Source organism: Musa acuminata, chromosome BXJ1-11 (genome assembly GCF_036884655.1).
Source record: "Musa acuminata AAA Group cultivar baxijiao chromosome BXJ1-11, Cavendish_Baxijiao_AAA, whole genome shotgun sequence".
In the NCBI taxonomy this organism is placed as follows: Eukaryota; Viridiplantae; Streptophyta; class Magnoliopsida; order Zingiberales; family Musaceae; genus Musa; species Musa acuminata.
Genome location: NC_088337.1, coordinates 22,839,227 through 22,860,971, shown reverse-complemented (window position 1 = coordinate 22,860,971; position 21,745 = coordinate 22,839,227). Strand labels below are relative to the sequence as shown.

The window sequence follows — 21,745 nt, the reverse complement described above, 5'->3', positions numbered from 1 at the left end:
GTTTGATCTATGTTTTATTTGATTTCTTAAGTTTGGATATGGCTACAATTTGGATGGAGGAATTGCTTAAGTTTCATAAGAGGATCGAAAGGCTCGCAATTGCCGATTACATCAAATCCACATGAATGCTCGACTGTGACGACGGGTAAACGAGGCATTGTAAGATATTACTCGTATCTCGCTTACTGCATGCACGCGTGTCCTCGTGGGATACGTCCATATCAACAGTCCCAAAGAACACAAGAGAGAAGATAAGAAGAAGAAGAAGAAAACGAGTACAAGAAAGACTTGATGGCTGCTTGCTGCCGAGAGGATCAAGTGCTTCACCAGGCCATAGATCGTTCATCAGCTTCGGTTGGTGAGAGTGCAGTAGCCATCGTCTGCATCACCTTCACCTGTAGTTGCAGGTGCAGGATGTGGTCGGCTGCTCCGCGGAGGAGTCCGTCGAGCTCCATCGACTCGCCGTGGGGGACGAGCAGTCGCAACGTTCTCATCTTCTTCGCCACGTAGCTCGCGGTGGTTCTTGGCCTCCTCCTATTCCATGCACCGATGCTACCTCCAACCCTCTTGCTCATGCCCGCTTGCTGCCTTCTTCTCGGTGCATGCCTTTGCCTGGCTCGAGGTCGATGTGCTTCCGCTGGTCTTCGGGTTGTGGCGATGAGGTTAAGGGCCTGTGGAGTAGTAGCTGCTTCCATGGCTAGGGATTTATTTTCCTTTCAAGGCCACTTCTTCCTTGTTTAGAAGATGAACTTGTAAGGCCTTGGGCATGAACTCGGGCAAGGAAAGGAATGTACAGAGAGAGAGAGAGAGAGAGAGAGAGAGAGAGAGAGGAGCCAATTGCACATAGGGTTTTGTGTGTGTGTGTGTATATATATATATACGCAATATATTAGGTAACAGGAGATGATACATAGAGAGGGGAGAAGAAGAAGTGAGATGGGATTTGCTTGTGGCAAAGGCCACGTTTTCCCATATCAATGAACATGCACCCAAATGATTCCTTGGCACGAAACCTCTCTCTCTCTCTCTCTCTCTCTCGCGCTCTCTCTCTCTCTGTGATCCTCACATCATCCTCCACGGTTTCTTCTATGATCTCCTCATGAGAACACCCTGGATGATTCTTCTACCCCTTTTATGGTTCACTGAATTCTGATGTAGGCGGCTTCAGCTACCACACCGACTGTCCAGCTCAATTAGATGTTACAAAGGATTCTTTTATGCTCGGTGTTGCCAAAGGTAGATTGCATGGTGGCTACAAACTTAGCCTTGTGTTTCCTCTCCGGGGAACCCGCATAATCTTTAATGCAGACGTAAGATTCTTTGGGACGCATGCTTGTCATTGCATGTGGCAACAAGGGGTATACATGTGCGAAGACTAAACTTGATTACTATGCATGCTCCTGAGATTGAGCTTGCTTCTTCTCAATCACTGAGCATCATCATGGAGCACCGAAAGGTATTATGCTGCTAAAGGTCACTGAATTCACATTTGTCATCGAACCTCATCACGAGAAACCCAATTCACTGAATATGGATATGGATTTGCCAAACTTTATCTCACCATGTTAAACCACATGGCCGAAAACTTTAATGCCTTAAAGCTTCAAGTTTTCAACATATAAGTAATGATTTTGGCCTTTCACAAGTAGGTAGGTCAGTGAAACTGAGAACTCTGATACACAGTCAACAAAGTTGATTGGTGAGTGCATTGTGGAAATGAGAAGACATTTATTTGCAAGCTTGAACACAAAATCAAACAGCAATCCCAGAAATGTGTGGTTGAGAAGCAATTAAAAGAATGAAACACCCCAGGAATTTGTCTTTCTTTGATGATTGTCCTGCTAAGTCAACATCTGATGATCTTTTTCCTCATCTTTGAAGGAAAAGAGGGTGAAACACCCATCCCCATGCAATTCCATAAGCTTCACCCAGCATCTAATAATATTTTATCATCCAAACTCTTGAACACACCCTGATGATTATAATATCATTTTAAAAGACTAAAGAAAAATATATAAATACAAAACATCGATTACACTTAATTGTGTATAATCAGATTTCCTAGTATTTATTATCTGCATATTGTTGACATAGGATGAATGCCAAGAATCAATTTGATTTATTTCCTTGAGTATCTAAATTTGAACAATTTACTTGAGGATCTCTTCCCCTTTTTTGTGGGGAACAATGACAAGTCAAATACAACAAAAACTATTAGTAAGTAGAACAAGCAAACATCCCATCAAGAGAACACCAACCACAAATGCTTCCACAAGCAGAGGCAGAAGTTTGTGCAGTACCAATCAGCTTACAAGTAGTTGGCACTTGGCTTTCCCTTATGGGCATGGCTGAACCACCCATCACATTATTATTTGCTTGGGACAGCAACCATGTGCAGCTTCTGATCACCATGACAAACTGCAGCAATTTTGGCCACTATCACAGCTAGAAGAGACCATGTTCATCCATCTGATGAATTATTGATCTTGTTGTTGTTGCTGCTGCTGCAAAAGAATCATGGGAGTGCAATGAACTCTGCATATAACTAAACACTAAAAGCTCCTTTCGAACTGCTTGATTGTCCACCAAAATGGATGCTTAAGCTTGTGTGGCGGAGATAAGAGTCACAAAACCCAGCTAGCTTGGCGCACACTCTTCTTTTTTCATTGTGGTTTGGTGGGTATCCCATAAACAATCTTTAGTCTGGTTAGCTTCCATGTTCACTGCATCCTCATATTTAACAGAACAAGACAATGAATGTTCCACATGTTTTGTTCATCAGAATTTGATTCATAACGGTAGCAAGCTCAGTTTTCAAAGCTTTGCATGGTTGCCTTGGTGCTGGAAACAACAGTTTTTCTACTTCCCATACTCCACTGACCACTTGAACTGATGAGAGAAGTAATGCAATCATAGGGAATTTTCTTCAGCAAACAATACACCAGGTGGATTGACTGCAAATATCCTTTCACACAACACGTTAATCCCTGCCTCAACCAAGTATCACATTGCCATTCTTATAGGATGCTGGATATAACTCAAGACAACTGTAAAACTAAAGAGAGATTAGCCTTACCCTTGCAAACAGATCCAATAATCTCAACTGTCAAGCATCACCAGGTTCCATTTTTTCCATTACCAACAAAACAGAAAAAAAGAGAGAGAATGAGATATTATGATACAGCACAGTGCATAGAACTAAAGAACATCGAGGACAGATTTATTCGTAATTGCTATCCATAGTTGTCAAATTACAACACCCGGTGGCACAATAATTTAGGATACAAGATAAACATCGACTTTAAAATGGAAGAAAAATGATAATCTTTCTGTAGTCATTGAAACCCCACAAACAGTTGGTCCAGACTGATGACCTATGTGATTGTATCAGTCTGGGCCTTGTTAATAAGTTTAAAGGCTTTCCACTAAGTAGTCAATATTTCAAACAACACAACCTTCAACACATGTTGTGTTAATTGTCGGCTAGAGAGAGTCCAACAATTCTCAAAGAACTCTTCATATGCTTCAATGGTCCAAAGCACTTCTAACTGATAACTGAGGCCCTTGTGTGGAACCTTTGACCATAAGATCATGATTTAGGAATATAACAATGACAGTTATATCATCATGAAAATGTCGACGGACCTTCTTGTCAATCCTTTTGAGATCTGAGTATCGCATTTCTCGTTTTCTAGCCGCTTCATGGAGAGCAGCTTTGATGAGTCGTTTTGCACTTCCCTACGGCACAAAAAGACAGATGATAGTTTAGACCGATAAGGACACAGCACAATTACAGAATGTGTGAGTTAAACTCAGATAGTCCATATTTTAAACCATTCCTGGGATTTAGCAAGTAGAATGAATTTGGTTAAGGTCAACGTGAAAGGCCTAATTGTAATTCTCACATTTTTAAAGTAAGAACAAGGTCTAATTTGTATATGACAGTCATGGACTTCGATTTTCAAAAAATATTTTCCACCCTATTGGGTTTCACTAGAGCTAAAATGAATCCATTTCAATGTATAGCAACATAACACCTAGAACCCCTCTTAGAAATACCAAATGACCATTAAGCAATACCGTATTATGCTAATTCCGCTGCTAGTTTGATGCCAAAAATTCTCCAGGCTCTCTATTTATAGCAAGAATTTAGAATAAAGATAAGGATGCATCTCCCCTTAGAGAAGATATAATATCTACCCAAACAAAATAGCATGCTAACTTTTAGCATGAATAACCCAAGAACAACCTTGGCAATCAAGCCCTGGAAAAGACAAATTTTTCCCTTTTTTTAAGACAAAGACGATCATCATCATGAGAAAAAGTCAACAATCCATTTATTTCAAGCAAAATAAAACATTTGGAACATGTTATAAAATAAGCATCATCACAGTTTCGGTGACGATGCTTATTTTATAACATGTTGCAAATATTTTATTTTACTTGAAGTAAATGGATCATTGACTTGATTACCAAGGTTATTCTTAGGCTATTCATGCTAAAAATTAGTATGCTATTTTATTTGGGCAAATATTATATCTCCTCCAAGGGGAGCAGTATACTTAACTTTATTCTAAATTCTTACTATAAATAGAAAGCCGAGAGAGTTTTTGGCATCAAACTATAGTGGAGTTAGCATAATACAGTATAGCTTAGCAGTCATTTGGTATTTCTGAAAGGGGTTCTAAGTGTTATGTTGCAATACATTGAAATGGATTTATTTTAGCTCTAGTGAAACATAATAGGATGAAAAATATTTTTTGAGAATCAAAGTACATGACTGTCATATACAAATTAGACCTTGTTCTTACTTTAAAAATGTGAGAATTACAATTAAGCATCGTCACATTGCAACATGTTATAAAATAAACATCATCACATTTGCAATATGTCTCAAATTGTATAATCTTACATTTCACCAAATGAATTGTATCTGCCAAACTAATGTTAGTATTATTCTATAGGTTTATCCAAAAAAGTTGAGATGCCAAATAAAGAGCATGGTTACCGAAACTGAACTGGGCCATAAGCTGGTCCAATATCGAGTTATTGGGTTATTGGGTCATTGGTCAGATTGGTGTATCATGTGCATTAAAGTTAGTAGAAGATAACAAATATTATTTACAAAATGAAAAATTAGAATAGCCTTGATAATAGAAGTACTTAAAAGTTAATAATACTAAGAAAATAAAGCACTGAAAATCATGCCTCCATCAAATAGCTTTTAAAGGGTACGATTTCGATGGAGAAATAAGTTTTGTTTAGTTTTTCCAACCGCTATTGTTTCTTCCTCCTAGTCAATCTTATATTCCAAAATAATCGGTTGCCATACTCTTGCTCCATCAAATCTCCCTTTTCCATTATTTTTAAATTCTATAACAAAATTTCAACAGAATGATAATAATATATCACTTCAATAGGGAAAAAACAAAGATAAACAATTATTTTTTTCAACAAGAGTCTTTAACTTTAAACCCTCCCTGTTAATGCATTGTATACAAACAGAAGCAATGAATTTGAATTCATCAATCACATCAAACAAATAGGCAGTTACAATTGACCATCTTCACTGGGTTCATCGTTGCTTTCTGAATCAGCAAAATTACTTTAAACATGTTGCATTTCAGTTATTTTTAGGATGGCCATCATGAAGATTAGTTTCATGTGTAAGCAACTTCTAGAAGTATATAAGCACTTCGATAAGGACATCGATGAGGCTCCAAAAAGAGTTACGCATGTGCCAAGCACAAGTAGTAGCTTTAAGAGATGCATTACTGTTTATAAGAAATTAAAAAGAAGATGCAGAAGTAAATAGCATAAGACAATACAAGCAACAAGAATAAATTAAAAATGCTTACTGCACGTGGATGACTGTGAACAATTTCAACTGCCTTTTGGTCACTTAGGTGTTCCCACAGACCATCTGAAGCAAATATGAGGAAAGAGTCACTTGGTTGAAGATGATGAGTCGTGATAGATGGATTGGCAGTCAAGATAGGCATGTTCATGGGTTCGGGTATTCTGAACTTTGAATTGATTGGTTCTCGGTTATACTGAGCATATTTCATGTATGCATCACCTATAGATCTAGAAACCTGCAATTGATCATACAAATTAAAGCTTAGAGAACATTGCAAGATCAAAAAGGCAATTTTGTAGTTTGAAATAAAACAATAGTCAATGGGAAAAGTCTGTGATTGTTTTTCATGTAAATTAGTTAAATTTCATGCACCATAAATTAACAAGAATACATATCCCATGGATACAAATCATAAATTAACTGCTCGGTACTACTTGATAGTTTGACATGGCTATATTAATTATCAAAACACCTCTGGGATTATAACTCATGAACATCTCAAATAAAGCTATGAGTTATAAAATCTTTTTGAGACCAGCAGAGAGAACATACACAACAGAAAAAGAGGTACAGCAAAAGTATGTAATCTGATGACACTAACTGAATATGATTTATGGAAGATATAGGATTAACATGAAAACTGGTAAATAAGTTTGTAACACCTACACCTTATCGAGAAACCAGACATAATACCACAGTCGTAACCCCTATAAGATATACCCTATGATAAGGCAAGGTCTAACACACATCATATTTATACACTGTGTAACAATACCAACTTAATAAACTCATAGGAAATTATAATATAATCCATAACACAGGGTCTAAGAGTGTCAGTTTCTAATCGATAATATATAATTGGCCTTACAATTGTCTAACAAGATCTTTCCTCTAATCTAAAGGATATACATTCATTGATCACACAAAACTTTTAATGGCTTTCTCCATTTTATTATTTCACCTTCAACTCTATGAACACTATTTTTATTATTCTATTGCTCTTAATAAATTATAGATAGAAGGCATCTAGACAATTTTACTTAATGTCCATCTATCTTGATTAGAGCAATGACTCTTCTCTAGGTTCTCTTGGTAGTGCTGACGTAAATATACATAAATTTGATCTTGTTTCTACGTAGTTTAAAACCTTTACTTTCTAATGTTTGTTTGCATAACTCATTTATAAAACTTATTCCAACTACACTCTTATCAGCCAAAACAATATCATCAGGAAATAACATGTGTTATGGAAGATTGTTCTGAATATGTAACAAAAGAAATCCACCAATTGTACAAAAATATAAGAACTCCAAATTGATCCTTTATATAAAAAGGAATCTTATGGGATACTTTTTTGAAAATCCTAACTTTAGTGGCATCTCTATCATATAAATTATTTATCAGTAAGTACCACTTTTTCTATCAATCTCATATGATCTCTTTAAGAACTATATCATAGGCATTTCTTGAGTATTGATAAAACATAAATGCAAGTTTTCTTCTTCTTTCCTTGTACCTTACCACTCATCAATGCCTCTCCCCACTCCATCGCCATCCTCTACAAGACACTCTCCCTAACATCGACCAGCACCACCATATCATTGCCTCTCTGAATCACAATGCTGATGTTAGTAGCTGGGAGAATTGGAGGATGATGGAAGAATTACCCATTATAAGACATTTTCTCACTATAAAAGATAGGCTTATTTTTTCCTCGTCAATAGACCTCAGGGTGGCAAGGGAACATATAATGTGGGCAAATGGAGATATGTCAGGCAGACAAAATGTCGTAAATCAAGTCCTAGATGGGTTAGGTGAAAACCAGTATCTATCATGTGCAATGAGCAATTTTATCTAAACATTTATTTACTAATTACCATATGATAGAAGTAGCTGGATGAAGAAAAATTTCAGAATAACTTTCCCAAAACACAGAGAACATTCAAGTAACCAAACCAAAGAATAACCACTAGCAAGATAGATAAAATGACTAATAACATGTTTGGAAATGTTCCAACACATTGACCTGTATGATGCCTTTGATTCTCCAAACTCCATGTTTAAGAACAACAATTTCTGGATCATTTGGGTGCTGTGCCTTAAGCTCCTGCCTTACAGCCTCCACATTAGCATTGTGATCACTTGACAATGATATTGCTGCAATCTCACCGGTGTTGCCAACCTTCTTTCCGAGAACAGCACGAGAATCACCAAGATTCGCTACGTAGAGGGTCCTCTGGCAGATAACACCGACAAGGCAGCAGCAACCTGTAGTTGCTATATCTGGTTGAGTGTTCCATAGTTGAGAAACCAGTGTAATAAAACTTTCTTCTGTTGCTAAGAAAGCTCTTCGGATGCCATCAGATGTCACGCCCTGTGGTCCAGATGAAATTTCTGCATAAAGACGGCACCTAATGACTTGGAAAAATATAAAAAGGAAGTAATATAGTAGAAGTTTGAAAGCTTATTAATATTTACAAGTATGAAAACATAGGAAAGGAAATTTTTATACTATATGATAAGCATTGCAAGCAACAAAAGGAGCTAAATAGGTAAGAATTTGTCTACCAATTGTGATTTAGGAAAGTTCCCATCCATGGAAGCTGAAAACCCATATGGTGTGGTACAATAAAAGTTCATTTAAAACCAAACTTTTATACTATGTAAGTAATTCTAGCTTAAGAGAAAAGGAAACTCATTTATGTAATGAAAATCTTGTATCACAACTAATGATAACACCTAAACTGCAGTTTAAAATGAGATCAATTGTTCAGAAAAATTATCAAGAAAAAATCGAATTTGTGAATGCTGAGACATACCTGCGACTTGACATTCCTAGATGAGAGTTTGTGGAAGATGTGACCCTAAAATTATGAAGTTTCACAGATTCATCAACCAATGAATTTATGAGAATGTAACATGTCCTAATTAAAGTGAAAATGTCAGCCTAATTGTAACACTCCACTTTAGTCTCACATTGTAAGTGGGACAAGATTTAAGTTGATCTACAAGGGTTAAATGAGTGTACTATCAATTTAGGCTTAAGTAGTTTGATAACATGGGTCAATTATGGTCCATAACAAAATGAAATCAGATCAGAACATGATGAGAGTCCCTGAGTAAGAAATAACTATCAATAAATGTGACTGAAAACATGTCATGATATAGAAAAACCATGATTCTGGATGATGTTGGTCATCGACGAAATCACCAGGCCGAACCCATAAGTGGAAAAAATTGTAGCACCCTAGTTCGCGTATCAGAAATGGAGGTCTAAAGTTACATGGGTAACTCATTAACTAAAGCTTAAGCATTCCAGACCATATGATTTAACATCTATCAAGTTAATGAGTCAGTTACCCTATTGAGTAGTGTCATGACACTAATTTTGCTCACTCCACTCTTACCATCAGGCTGGAGGCCCTAAAATGATAATGGAAAGCACAGAGACCAAGAATACATCAAGGTTTGGCAAGCGACAACAAAGTAGTCAAATGCAATGTACACCGACTTGACATCAAGAGACAGGTGCATGCATGAAGGAAGCAGCAGATGGATCATCGCCTGGGGATGGATCCAAGCATTCCAATTCAACCTTGAATCTGAACCATGGTCAATATAAAATAATCATGAAAATAGAAAATCGTATGCAAACAAACAACAAATTTCAGAAAGGAATTATAAATGAATGCACTAAGAACAGAGATTCTACTACAATGAAATTAATGTTTCTAAGATGCTCTGCTAGGAAAAAAAAAAAGCAACTTTTTTTGGAGGTAAATCATTGAAATTGGGCGACAGGCGTCAGATGGTCAAATACCAAAAGAAGCGTAGAGTTCACAAGAGGAGGAGTCGGGAGGCCACCTCTGAAGCGGGAGAAGAGATGGTCGCAGACGTATCGCGCGGCGTCGGGGCCACCGTGGCCATCGTAGACGCCGATAAAGGTGCCGAAGGGGCCGGACTCGATCTGGCTCTGGTCCTCGAGAACCTGGTTGGCCTGGACCACGGCCATGGAAAACTCGCCACCCGCGCAGCGGCCGAGGTCGCGGTACCAGAGGAGCCCATCCCGCCCCTCCCGTCCCGTGGCCCCGTCACCACCACCGCCCCCGCCTGCGGCGTCTCCTCCTCTCCCGCCAAACGGCCTCCACAGCGACGTCAGCAGCCTCATCAACTGTCGCAGCATCCCACATCTCTCGCCAAAACCCTAGCTCTACCTCACCCCCCTACCGCGACAACCCCAGAGGGGATCTCCTCCCCTCCGGCGATAGAGATGAAAAGATATGAAGATACGGCGAGAAGAGAAGAGAGGAGAAAGGAAATAAGAAGAAGAGGGAGAGGTGCGCAGGATGGCGGGGGAAGCGCGCAGTCTAGAGCGGCCGGCGGCGGAGGCGACAGAGCGGCCTTTGAGAGGGGAATATGGTCCGCTGTGAGGACCTTTCGTCGCTTGTTCCCCACATCGCAAAACACGACTCGCGAAGGCACCCACAACTTATCAGACGCCATGTTTGCCTTTATCCATGGAACCCACATCATGTCCGAAGGATCAGTGGCAGAAGTTATTGGGTGAGTGTCCGGCAAGCGCGACGATGTGCGATATTACAGCATGAGTCTTGTGCGGACGATGATATAATAATTTATACCAACGAGGACCTAACCCGCAACATGGCCTGGGTGCCCGGATTGGTGTGTGGTGCTTGCTGATGATGGCGGGCCCCAGCGCGAGATCAGATTCGGGGTTTGGTCTGCCTCCAAGAGCGGGCTTTCTTGGGTAGAAGAACAATACGCCACGTCAATCCTAGTCGGTCTAATCATGGACCGTGGCCCGTGGTTTTAGGGCCGCCCTTCCGACACCGACGTAGCCAACCCAGAACCCGGGACGTGATGGAAGAGAGCAATGGACAGGCGGGACCCACATGCTTGACCGAGAGCACCGACTTGGTACTTTTAGCTGGTGCAGTTGACTGTTATTTCATGTTATGTGGTAATATGCTATGGCTCATCTTTACGTTCTTGCATGATGTTATTGGTCAAATGTCTTAATTTTATTCTTTCACCAAAAAATGTTAATTTCATTTCATCTCTTCTTTCTACCGAATGTTTATTTTCATCGTAATTTTTCTATATTTATTTTGTTATGGGAGGGACAGACAGACGATTGAGATGACAACAGATCTGATCATATAAATGTTTACAGTTCCATGTCCTTAATATTATTAGTATGGTGAAAACCAACTAATTATGGCAACTAATTATCAAGACCCTAACAAATATATAATTTATTGCAAAACCTTGAAGGAGTTATTACCATAAATTTACAATGGATGAAACCGCACACAAGCCAAAGAGAGAAGAAGATAGAGCAGACATGGAAGCTCCTACTAGCTCTCCCCAATGAATCGGTAGGCAAATGTGACCTCAGAGACACCACCATTGTTTTCCTCCCAAGCGAGATCCACTCTCAGCTTTCCATCTTCTCCCCACTCAAATCCAACCTCAACTCCATTCACATAGCTTCTCTCCGGCTTCCTGTCGGAGTAAGCCATCAGCTCACCTCCACCCTTCACCTTCATCCTCACAGCAATCCCACCCTCACCCTCACCTGCTTCGACTTCCAGTAACGTTCCCACGCTGTTGAACATGTTCACCAGCCCGATCGCCGCGAACTTGCAGTCGCCACCGATCATTCTCGCCGGCACGAAGCTGAAGAGCTCCAAGGAAGATGGCTGCAACCCGAAGTGGATGGCGTCGGAGCTCGGAGTCATCAGCAACAACTCCTTCGCCTGGTGCAGGTAGACAGCGTACTCGTCAGCGTCGCCCATCCCACCGCATTCCTTCTTCTGAGCCCATTCGACGTCGGTCACATGAACAGCTCCTGCCATCGGCTTGTAGCAGTGCGGGTAACCTTTCACTCGCTTCTCCTTCGGATCCCACCCTGCACCTTGACAATTGAAAGCTCCAACGACACCTCCAAACTACAGATAGTGTGTATTCAGGGAGCTGGCAAAGCTGGTTGTTCGATGAAAAGAGATTGGATGTGGTGAGTGTTGCTTACCTTGTTTAAGTTCCAGATCTTGAGGATGGTCTTCTCGTCAAAGAGGGGGTTCTTAAACAAGCAGTCTCTGGTTGGCAGAGCATGATGCTGGCACCTGGGAATGGTGCCGTCGGGGAAGACGAGCTTCTTGAGGAGATTGAAGTCATGGCAGCCGAGCGAGTCGCTCACGTAGACGGGTCCGCCGCAGATGGCCCTCGAAGCCGCGTGGAATTCGGCGCAGGCGTGGTCGGTCTGGAACATGTCCCAATCCGGCTGCATGAACTCGCCCATCCACAGGCTGTTGTAAGAGTTATTGATCATGTGCGCTCCTTGCAGCCAGTAGATCCCCATGGGATCTCCATGAGGATCCTCAAACCAGAAATCGTCACCTATCAAGAAGATCAACGATCAAACCGATGACCCTTCGTCCTTGGAATCCCCATCAGGTTGAATCAGTTTGGGTTCTCACCTGTTCTGCCCATGGCCACTTGCCGAGTTCCGAGGAAGAAGAAGTCGTTGCTCTGCTGCATGCTGGATATGATCCCTGTTCCATTGAAGTTCTTGACGAGGGACCTCGACAGGCCATCGTAGTAAGCCTTTGCGAGCTCGACTCTGCCTCCATGTTCTTCACACACGTATTCCAGTGTCTGAATCAGTAACACGAATCTATTAGCAATATAAACATGATAGTTGAGGAAATCTCTCTACTCTGTTGAGGGAAATCCTCTATTCTGCTATCAAAACACAGAAACATTACATCAAACATGTAGAAACTCACATGAATGACATCCACTTTGACGCCGGTCACTCCGGTGCTGGCGAGATAGGAGTGCATGGAATCATACAGATCGGCCGCCTGGTCCGGCCGAACCAGGCCAATGCCGCCTTCGATGATCTTGTCGACCGCGAGATCGTCCATCGTCCCAGCTAATCCTGGAGAGAGGTTGACGGGCACCAGCTTGGAGTCAAGATGGGTGCTGCCAGGTCTCACTCCACCCCACGCTCCACAGAGAGCTTGCCACACGTAGACATCATCCAGTCCTTTGAACTTTGTCTTCAGATCCTCGATGAAAGCTCTCAAGCCAGTACTGCTGGAACTCCCACTGCGATCCACCGGCAGCTCTTCCCTGTCTGCAAGCATTTGGTCGATCTCTTTCTTGAGCTCGACGATTCTGCGATCGAAACCAGATAATTCAGTTGTCCCGCCACGGATTGCCTTATCCCTGGCCTTCTTAGCATTCTCTAGTTCTTTAGCTTTGCATAGAATCATCTTAGGCCTGTTCTTGTCGTAAGAACAAGCTTCAGGACTCAGGAGAGTGCCTTCCCTGTACCTCCTGAATCTTTCGCACTCCTCGAACCTGTAGAGCCTAGCAGTCATCTGTTCTCCTCCAAACACGAGGTTCTTTGCGTCCTCCACGGGGTTGTCTCCATCCAAGTTGACGCTTTGCCAGCCATCGTCGATTATAAGAAACCTCGGTGGAAGACCGCCGTCGACGAAGTCCTTCACGCCATGCCACACTCCGACAGGGTCGACGGTCAAGTAGAAAGCATCCCAAGTGCACCAACCAAACTTGTCTACTATGGGAGGGACTGCCTTCTCTTCTCTCAGCCTAAACGTGTTGAGATGGACCCTTGCGGCACTGTAAGCTTCTTTCATCAAGGTGTAGGGGTTGTCACAGACATGGATGTAAGCTATGGCTTTGAAGGAATCAGCCTGCACTTGAGAGGATCCACTCTCCGCACAGATGAGGACGTGGTCGTCATTGCCTGGGTGGATGGCGGACCGAAATCTCCCTTCGATCAAGGGAAGGAGGAGAACGTAGGAGCTCAGCTCGGGGACTTGGAAGAGCACCCACTGCGTCTCCATCTGCAAGTCTGAGCCGCAGCTTCCCACCCACATGGTCGACCACCATGTCTTGAACCTAAAGATGCTGAGGAAGTTTCTGCTGCTGAACTTGCCTAGCGAGTTCACCAGCCGATCGGCCACCGCCGGTTGCGAGAATCCGAGGAAGCCGCCTCTATAGGATCGAGACTTGACTTGCTTGATGAGCGATGGGGGAGCATCGGAAGCGGGACATATGGTGGAAAAGCTACTGAAGGTAACATTTCCCGGAACTTTCGAGAGTAATGTGACGCCATTGATGGCGAACGTTCCATCACAAAGTGAGAAGAGATTAGTGAAGCCAATAGCTTCACTGTTGTTGCACACAACATCAGGAGGAGCCATAAGCAGGGGAAAGAGAAAACAGGGGAGGAAGTGATGGTGTGAACTATGATGGAAATCAAAGCTGAAACAAGTGGAGAAGAGGGATGATTCAATTCACTGGTGGAAGTGGAGATGCAGAGAACTGTAAGCAAAGCTATATCTAAGAATTCAAATCCTCCACAAACAACAAAGAAGAGTGCTTACAGTCAAGAGGCAAAACAGGAGATGAGATGGGGACCTTCTTCAGATGAGAATTGGAGCCGTAATATTGGAGAGTTGCAGAAATCAAAGCTGTGCTTCAAGGTCAGACCCTCCAAAGTGACACGTAAAGTTGCTTCAGAGCCAAGAGGCAGAACAAGAAGCAGACAACTTGGGCTTCAGAGAAGGTAACTGGAGAACAGGATAGCCATCAAGGGCCATGGCTGGTTTATATGATAGAAGATCGTAGTATCCTCAATCAGATCAATTCTAAAAAATTTATGATTGATTCTCGAATCAGATCATAGATTGATGGACGATATTATGATCTTTTATCAGTATATACAAATCTATCGTTGATCATATTGAGGATATTATGATCTTCTATCAGTATATATAGGAGGCAAGGTGATCAAGAAAAACAACTCCTTGGACCCATTGACCCGTGAGCTGATGGTCAAGTTGCTCTTACTATGGGAAGAAGGATGAAGTGTTTGGTTTGAAAGGTCAAAATATATCTGGCCAACCAGATTTCACCACCTGGAATCCCGGGGAGACTGTCAGTTAACCGACCATGATCTAACTAACGTGAAATCGACCAAAGAAAGATCCAGTTAACCGACCATGGACTGACATGATATCTAAATAATGCTTAACGTCCACGGGAAGCACTCCTTTTCCTCTGTGCAGGGAAGATGAACGGCTCTTCAGGTATCGACATATCCACTCTTTGAATAACGACAGAGAGAAAGCGAAAGAGAGAGCTGGTGATGTGTCATCAAATACTGCACCAACGTGCGAGACATGAGCAAGTTCTTCAAAAGCGGTCGCAGGAAGACAGATGGATTACATGAAATATCTGAAATATCTGAAATATCTTAGACGGGTCTGGATAAGGATCCTACGTATGGTAGCCACTGTAGTTGAGTGCCAGAATGACGAGGGCTCTCGACGATTCATCTTCTTTCTTCTTGTTGGAGTAGCTAAGGTGGGTTTGACAGTCCACCGAGACTCCTGGAATCCCTGGGCTTGTCGGCAGGACTACTGGAGCATTCACTCCAAAGGAGACAGGTGGAATTGCAGATACATCCCCACGTAGGTCTCCTTTTCTCGGTCTTCCATTGAGGCCTTACCTAATAACATGTTGAATTCTGGGAATATATCATCAATTCAACCTTGATTCAGTTGATCACTATACCACTGCTTCCAGAAACATTATCTTTCAAGATATTGGCTTGTTTTTTTCATTGGATCAACACCCTCAGATGTTCATTCAATTAGTTTCTGTTCCAGAACAAACACCCTGAGATGTTCGGTAAAAGTTTTAAAGGCACAATAAGCTTTGAACCTAAGAAGAATTCTTCCTGTATCTACTGTGATCTAGAGATCATGAAGGCCTTACACAAGTTCAAATTAATCCAGTTATAACAAGTATTTCTCAGGTGTTTGTGCTGATGTTTTTCCTAGATAAAGGCACTCTTTTTGACAATATATAGTCTCTTTTCTCGGTGCATTTACCTTCGACAGTCTTCTTCGATAGCTTAGATCTTTCTCCTTCTCACTCTTTTCTACTATGGTGGGTAATTAGATGGAGATCTAGTACCCAATAAGACAGGATCCATTATGGTTAACTGGAGTCTCTATAAATAGGAGGGAACTAAAGGCTCATTGACTATAGCTCCTTGGTTGTCACCTTCTATTCTCCTCTCCTCTTTTCCTCCTTAGATAACAGGTGTGGAGATTTGAGGAGTATCGTTACAGCCTTGCTGTGTGGATCAACACTAGAGAGGAGGACGCTTGATCTCTTTCATTATCTCCAACAGATTTATAGGGATTCAATGATATAAGATCCCCCTAGGTAACACAACTATCTCACACGTGATTTTCTGTGTCACGAGTTTTGTACACCAATCTTCGCACGATGATGAACACCTTTTGGGAAATTTAGAATTTTTATTTTATATTCTTCTGCTGCACTTGTGATGTCACCTCTAGATTTTCCTACACTCTAGGGATGTTGATCATTACTGGTGGACAATGAGAGAGCCGTTTACGTAGCCTAGTAAGTCGTATCCAAATAGGTTTAGAAAGTTGGGCTCACCAAGATGTATAGTTGCTGCCTTTTGATAACTTAAAAAATATTAGCATGGCGCATTGATGAAGATAAGTTCTGTATATGGAGAAGTACTATGATTTCCTGTAGAAACAGTAACTAGAACGTCAGAAGTAGATGATGAAGACATTCCGAGGATGTATATTGATCTAAGGGCTCAAGATGGGAGTTTGTGACATAACAGTAAGGAATTGGCTCCTGTACTAGCTTGATTTGATTGTGCAATAGAAGGGGTATGGAGCAAAGTTGTAACTCTCTTTCTTGCAAATTTTGCAGTGAATGATCTTTGTTGAAGAAGGGGTTCGGGCGAGCAGTTGTTAATGGGTTGAAGGTGTGGCCTACGATCAGAGAATCACATATGTCGGAGGAGGAGAAATAGCACTTGTGGATGCAACACTAGAGGCGCCATAGCAATGTAGAGTAGTAGTAGAAGAAGATAGTCATCGTTTGCCAAGGAGGAAAGTGTTGATCTGATCAACGTTACTGGAGATGACGAATCTAGGCGGGACCAGAAGTTCCATTTGATTCTGCCATGGCAAGGAAGATGATGCAGTGCTTGCAACACCTGTGCTTCCCTTAGGAGTATCGTCCGCTAGGAAGAGAGAGAGGAAAGAGAGATGCTGTAGTTCTTGTCGTAGATCTGTGAGAGATTTATAGTTCTTGTCATAGATCTATGAGAGATCTACAATACTTGCCATAGATCTGTGAGAGATTTGTAGTTCTTGTCGTAGATCTGTGAAAGATTTATAGGTCTAAGAGCGGTTCATGGTCCACACCAAGTGCGTCAACCACTCGCTGTTCAGGATGCTGCTCGACGAGGCAGAGAAGGAGTTCAAGTACACCGTCGTTGGGCTGCTCAAGCTCCCCTGCGGTGTCAAGCTCTTCCAAAGGGTATTGTGCGAGATGGAGCAGGACGCGACGAAGCTACACTTGCCTCGGTGCAACTTCGCCAAAGGCCATGCCTAGGGCGCTATTGCAGTGCAGAGCCTAACAAACGTTTGGTAAGGATGGCTACCTCTTGGAAGCATGATAGTGATCGGGAATCAGTAGTGACGAGCAAGAAGCAGAGAGCTGCCTGTTAGGACCATTTTTCTGAGCTTTTGAATAATGTTTATTGAGTCTGTTTAGTCCATTTGTTTATTGAGTCGGTTTGGTTCAGTTAGAGTCAAGTAGAGATTTATCTAATATTTATTTATTATTAGAGTTGATGGACTCTGGATGGAACTCTATAAATAGGGATGTAACTGCTTCTTTTCAGTAATCTATGAAAAATATTATTCTATCCCCTTGCGTCGCAGCGCAGCCGCTCGACCTCTCCTCCTCGGCGATCGTTGGTGACGCTGCTCCCAGCCGCGCCACCACCGCTGCCTCTCCACCGCCGCCCGCCTGCCCTTGGGTCGCAGCCGCAGCCGCCGATTGTTGCCCTCCTCGCGGCGACCGAAATAGGGCAACTCACGGATTGCCCTTGTTCCCAGCCGCGTCACCACCACTTTTCCCAGCCACATCGCCGCCACTAGATCACTCGGCCAGCGACCTCTTCTCCTTGCGTCCCCATCTCGCTCGAGCGAGAAGGACCGCCAGCACCGTAGCCGTAGCCGCCGGTTGCCACAGCCCCTCGTCGATCGCAGCCACGCCTCGAGCGCCGTCGCCTTCCAGCCGACCTACCACCACTGCCAACCACCGTGCGGCGACCGCTGCTCGCCTCCCAGCCGCCGCTCCCCTTGGCTCGGGCGAGAACGACCGCCGCCACTCCCCCTTGCTCTGCCCCCTTGTGACCGAGAAACAGGGCAATCCTCTTGCTGCGGCGAACGCCGGTTGCCACCACCGTCGCCACTGCTGCCCAGCCAGCGACGACGCCGCTCGCTGCCCAGCCTGCCACGACTGCTGCTGCCAGCCACCGCAGCCTTCACCTCAACCCCCTCGATCTGCACCGTTGCTGTAGCCCCCTTGCTCTGCATCTTTGTCGCAGCCGTCGGTTGCCACCACTGCAGCCTCAACCCCGGCTGCTTCAACGCCACCTCCCTCTTGTTCTGCCTCCGCTGCTGTAGTTGTTGGTTGGCATCACCACAGCCTCAACCTGGCTGCTCGGCGATTGCTTCCTTGGGTCACAGTAGTCACAACCATCGCCTTTCAGCCTCGGCGCTCTTATCTCACACAGTGACAAAAACACAGGGCAGCAACTCTTCCTCCCTCGCAGCTACCGCAGCGGCGAGTCCTTGCCGGTGCTGCCCCCAACCACATCACCATCGCTACCTCCCAGCCCTCAGCAGTAGCGATCCCTCCACGCAGCGACTGCAACAAGCAACGTTGCCTCTCACCAGCGCCTCCTTCCGCAGTGTGACAGAAACAGAGTAACGCTGCCTTCCATCCGTGTCGTCGCAGCCATCGCAGCAGTGAGCCCTTGCGGTGCTGCCCTAGCCGCACCACCATCGCTGCCTCCAAGCCCTCAGCAACAGCGATCCCTCTACGCAGCGACCGCAACAAGCATCGCTGCTTCCCACGCGGCGATCACAGCTACATCCCTACATCCTCGCAGCAACCCTTCATTCTCATAGTGTTGCCACCGACTGCATCACAACAGCAACACCGAATAGGGCAGTGATTGATGCCCTTGACCAACACCAAAAATAGGAGTTGAGATTACAAATTTGCAGTCTTACGAAATGGCCATCGATAACTCAGTGAAAGCACAAATAGAAGCATTGGAAATTAGAATTGAGAACCGGTTACAAGAATTACTTAATGATTTCAAAAAGGACTTACTGGGGAGCTTTAGTAAATTTCAACAAGGTGGGAGCTCAAGTTCTACATTTCACAGATCTAGAAATACTAGAAAAGGGCCCCAAGATTGTGACATAATCTACTCGTACATGAAGGTGGATAGACAACTCTCAAAAATTTGTCAAACTTCTACAGTGTTGGAATATCAGAGTAGGTTTGAAAGATTATTAAATCAAGCTAGAGATTGGTCGGAACGATAACTTCTGAATACATTTATTGAAGGTCTTATTCCAGAGATCCGGTGTGAAGTTAAGACTCGTCAGCTGCGATCTCATTCACACATCTACATGAGAAAAAAATCAACAGGGAAAATTATGGAAACAGAAGTGACAATAACCAAATGATCAGTAAGCCACCAGCCCTATCTATTCCTAATCAAAGCCTTGACACCCGAAGACTAACCCAAGAAGAACTTAAGGAAAGATCAGCAAAGGGTTTGTACTATGATGAAAAGTGGAGTATGGAGCATCGATGTAAACAAGGGCAGCTTCTGATGATTGAGCTAATTAGAGAGGAACCGAAAGTAAAAGAGTTGGACTCCGATCATAAAGGTATGAAAACTGATGAAGATATTAAAGACATCACACATACAGTGCATGCATTGGCTAGTTATGCTAACCCACAAACTATGAAAATCGGAGGAACTTTGAAGCATCAACCTGTCACTATTTTGATTGATACAGATAGCACTAATAATTTTATGGATAGGAAAGTTGCAGCCCAATTAGCCCACCACATTAAAGGCTATGATATATTCGAAGCTAATGGATGGATTTTAACTTATGATAGCAAAGGCCAGGAATTTCTTGCAACGATTACTACACTAAAAGATCAACCTATTGCTTACACTGTCAAAAAGTGGAGACCATACTTAATTGATCAACGGGTTATAATGCGTTGCAGATAGCCTATGGCTGAAGTGCTAAAAGATAAGCTCCCCGAGATTAATGCTGCTCAGCCTTGAGTTCAAGGCTAATTTGAAGAGGGAGGAACTGTTAGGACCCTTTTTCTGAGCTTTTGAATAATGTTTATTGAGTCTGTTTAGTCCATTTGTTTATTGAGTCGGTTTGGTTCAGTTAGAGTCAAGTAGAGGTTTATCTAATATTTATTTATTATTAGAGTTCAAGTCCTGATGGACTCTGGGTAGAACTCTATAAATAAGGATGTAATTGCTTGTTTTCAGTAATCTATGAAAAATATTATTCTATCTTTGGATAAACCCTAGGAGGCCGATCCCCTCGAAGTGATCATTATCATCCCCATTTCTCCCTTTTCTTCTACGATAAGACTTTAGGATCTTATCATTTGGTATCAGAGTGACGATAAGATCTTTAGGGTCTTATCATTTGGTATCAGAGCAACAATAAGACTTTAGGGTCTTATCACTGCCCACGATCAATAGATCATAGCTGCTGAAGGAAGAAGGTGTAGATCTACCAAGAAGGGTTTCTCACCAATGAAGAGGAAGCCCAGAGAGATGCGTGCATGACTCACTAAGCGCTTCTACCGCTGTACTCAGCCATCTGGAATAGATATGAACTGCTGCGTCTTCAAGCGAGAAATCGACCACGGTGAGGAGCTGTCGTGCTTTTGCAGGAATGACGATGGGGTTACTAGGGACGGATGAGCAATTGGAGCAGAGGCATTGCAAAGCAACTAAGGTTCTTCCTCGAGAGGTGGTAGAGCTCGGTGAGGAGCGACTGCTGTCAATTTTCTTTATGTATGAGGGGTGTGAAACCGTATAAATTGAATACTTGAAGCTGCCTCCTCTTTATCCCATGACTTCCTACATATCTATAAATAGTACATTTCTTCAGCCATGTTCCATCCTCATTTCAACACTCACACTTGTCCTTCTTTCTTTGGAAAAATCCTATCTTTCTTAGGTAGATTCTAAGTACACAATCCAGTTTCAGAGATCCAAGTTTGAGGTCCTATGTTTGTTGCTTGATTTGACTTTGAGTAGAGCATTTCCCTCTAGTTTCTATAGGAAAAAGCTACCCCTATGATTGCACTGTAAGAGCTTGTCCATGGTCTTCCTTTGAAGTCCATCAGAAGCCTCTCTCCAGTCTTCATGAACTTAGCCGCTCATCTGGGCCACATCTGCTTCCTCTATTCCTTATCTGTGGTGTTCCTTTACTTGTTTTACGTGTTCTCATCAGATAAACCCCTCATCTGTATCCATCTGATTAGAATTAATGATATCTTTCCATCAAACCAATCACCAACACATCAAATACTTGAAGAGAATCCACAGCTGATAATGGATGAGAGGAAGCAAAAAAGAGGATGCACTCCAAAAAGGAGTCGGCGCGGAGGTCACAGAGGAAGAAACAGTAGCACTTGGAAGACTTGACAACCCAAGCAGTTCTGCTGCAAACGAGAGGAACCAGATGGTTGATCTTATAACCATTCACGTTAAGATTCATAATTTATTATCATGAATTTCTTCATTTATTATGGTTTAAATATTTTAGTTTTTCATTCATTATAAATGAAATTATTATTATTAAATATTTTATTTAATATCATCAAAATTCTTCATTATGGTTCAAA

At 42.7% G+C, this 21,745-nt stretch overlaps 2 protein-coding genes and 1 long non-coding RNA gene across 4 annotated transcripts; 1 reads left to right on the top strand and 2 right to left on the bottom strand.

Annotated features, from left to right (window-relative positions):
• Positions 1-3,193: 3,193 nt before the first annotated feature.
• On the bottom strand, positions 3,194-10,435 carry LOC103971436 (probable protein phosphatase 2C 42). The gene is made up of 4 exons (XM_009385455.3): positions 9,725-10,435; positions 7,887-8,254; positions 5,859-6,095; positions 3,194-3,738 (listed from the first exon to the last, which is right to left on the bottom strand). Exons 1-4 carry the CDS (start codon positions 10,041-10,043, stop codon positions 3,526-3,528), a joined length of 1,137 nt encoding a protein of 378 aa, XP_009383730.2. The 5' UTR covers positions 10,044-10,435; the 3' UTR covers positions 3,194-3,525.
• Positions 10,436-11,121: 686 nt separating this feature from the next.
• LOC135597284 (stachyose synthase-like) lies at positions 11,122-14,669 on the bottom strand. 2 transcript variants are annotated; one of them, XM_065090040.1, is made up of 5 exons: positions 14,302-14,669; positions 12,670-14,179; positions 12,361-12,538; positions 11,913-12,280; positions 11,122-11,832 (listed from the first exon to the last, which is right to left on the bottom strand). In XM_065090040.1, exons 2-5 carry the CDS (start codon positions 14,116-14,118, stop codon positions 11,239-11,241), a joined length of 2,589 nt encoding a protein of 862 aa, XP_064946112.1. In that variant the 5' UTR covers positions 14,119-14,179; positions 14,302-14,669; the 3' UTR covers positions 11,122-11,238. The 2 variants fall into 2 exon arrangements, with proteins under 2 accessions (XP_064946112.1, XP_064946111.1); XM_065090039.1 differs by having other exon boundaries at positions 12,670-14,669.
• Positions 14,670-14,865: 196 nt separating this feature from the next.
• On the top strand, positions 14,866-17,624 carry LOC135597285 (uncharacterized). Its single transcript, XR_010481176.1, has 2 exons — positions 14,866-15,390; positions 16,685-17,624. It is a non-coding gene; the product is annotated as an uncharacterized LOC135597285 (long non-coding RNA).
• Positions 17,625-21,745: the final 4,121 nt, after the last annotated feature.

Excerpts from the sequence above, each read along its gene's own strand:
- LOC103971436 (XM_009385455.3), bottom strand. The coding sequence starts at position 10,043 with ATGCTGCGACAGTTGATGAGGCTGCTGACGTCGCTGTGGAGGCCGTTT. Across the intron at positions 8,255-9,724 it reads TCTCTTCTCCCGCTTCAGAG|AAATTTCATCTGGACCACAG; the intron begins GTGGCCTCCCGA and ends GTCTTTATGCAG. Across the intron at positions 3,739-5,858 it reads TTCACAGTCATCCACGTGCA|GGAAGTGCAAAACGACTCAT; the intron begins GTAAGCATTTTT and ends TTTGTGCCGTAG.
- LOC135597284 (XM_065090039.1), bottom strand. The coding sequence starts at position 14,118 with ATGGCTCCTCCTGATGTTGTGTGCAACAACAGTGAAGCTATTGGCTTC. Across the intron at positions 12,539-12,669 it reads TCAAAGTGGATGTCATTCAT|ACACTGGAATACGTGTGTGA; the intron begins GTGAGTTTCTAC and ends TTACTGATTCAG. Across the intron at positions 12,281-12,360 it reads AGTGGCCATGGGCAGAACAG|GTGACGATTTCTGGTTTGAG; the intron begins GTGAGAACCCAA and ends TCTTCTTGATAG.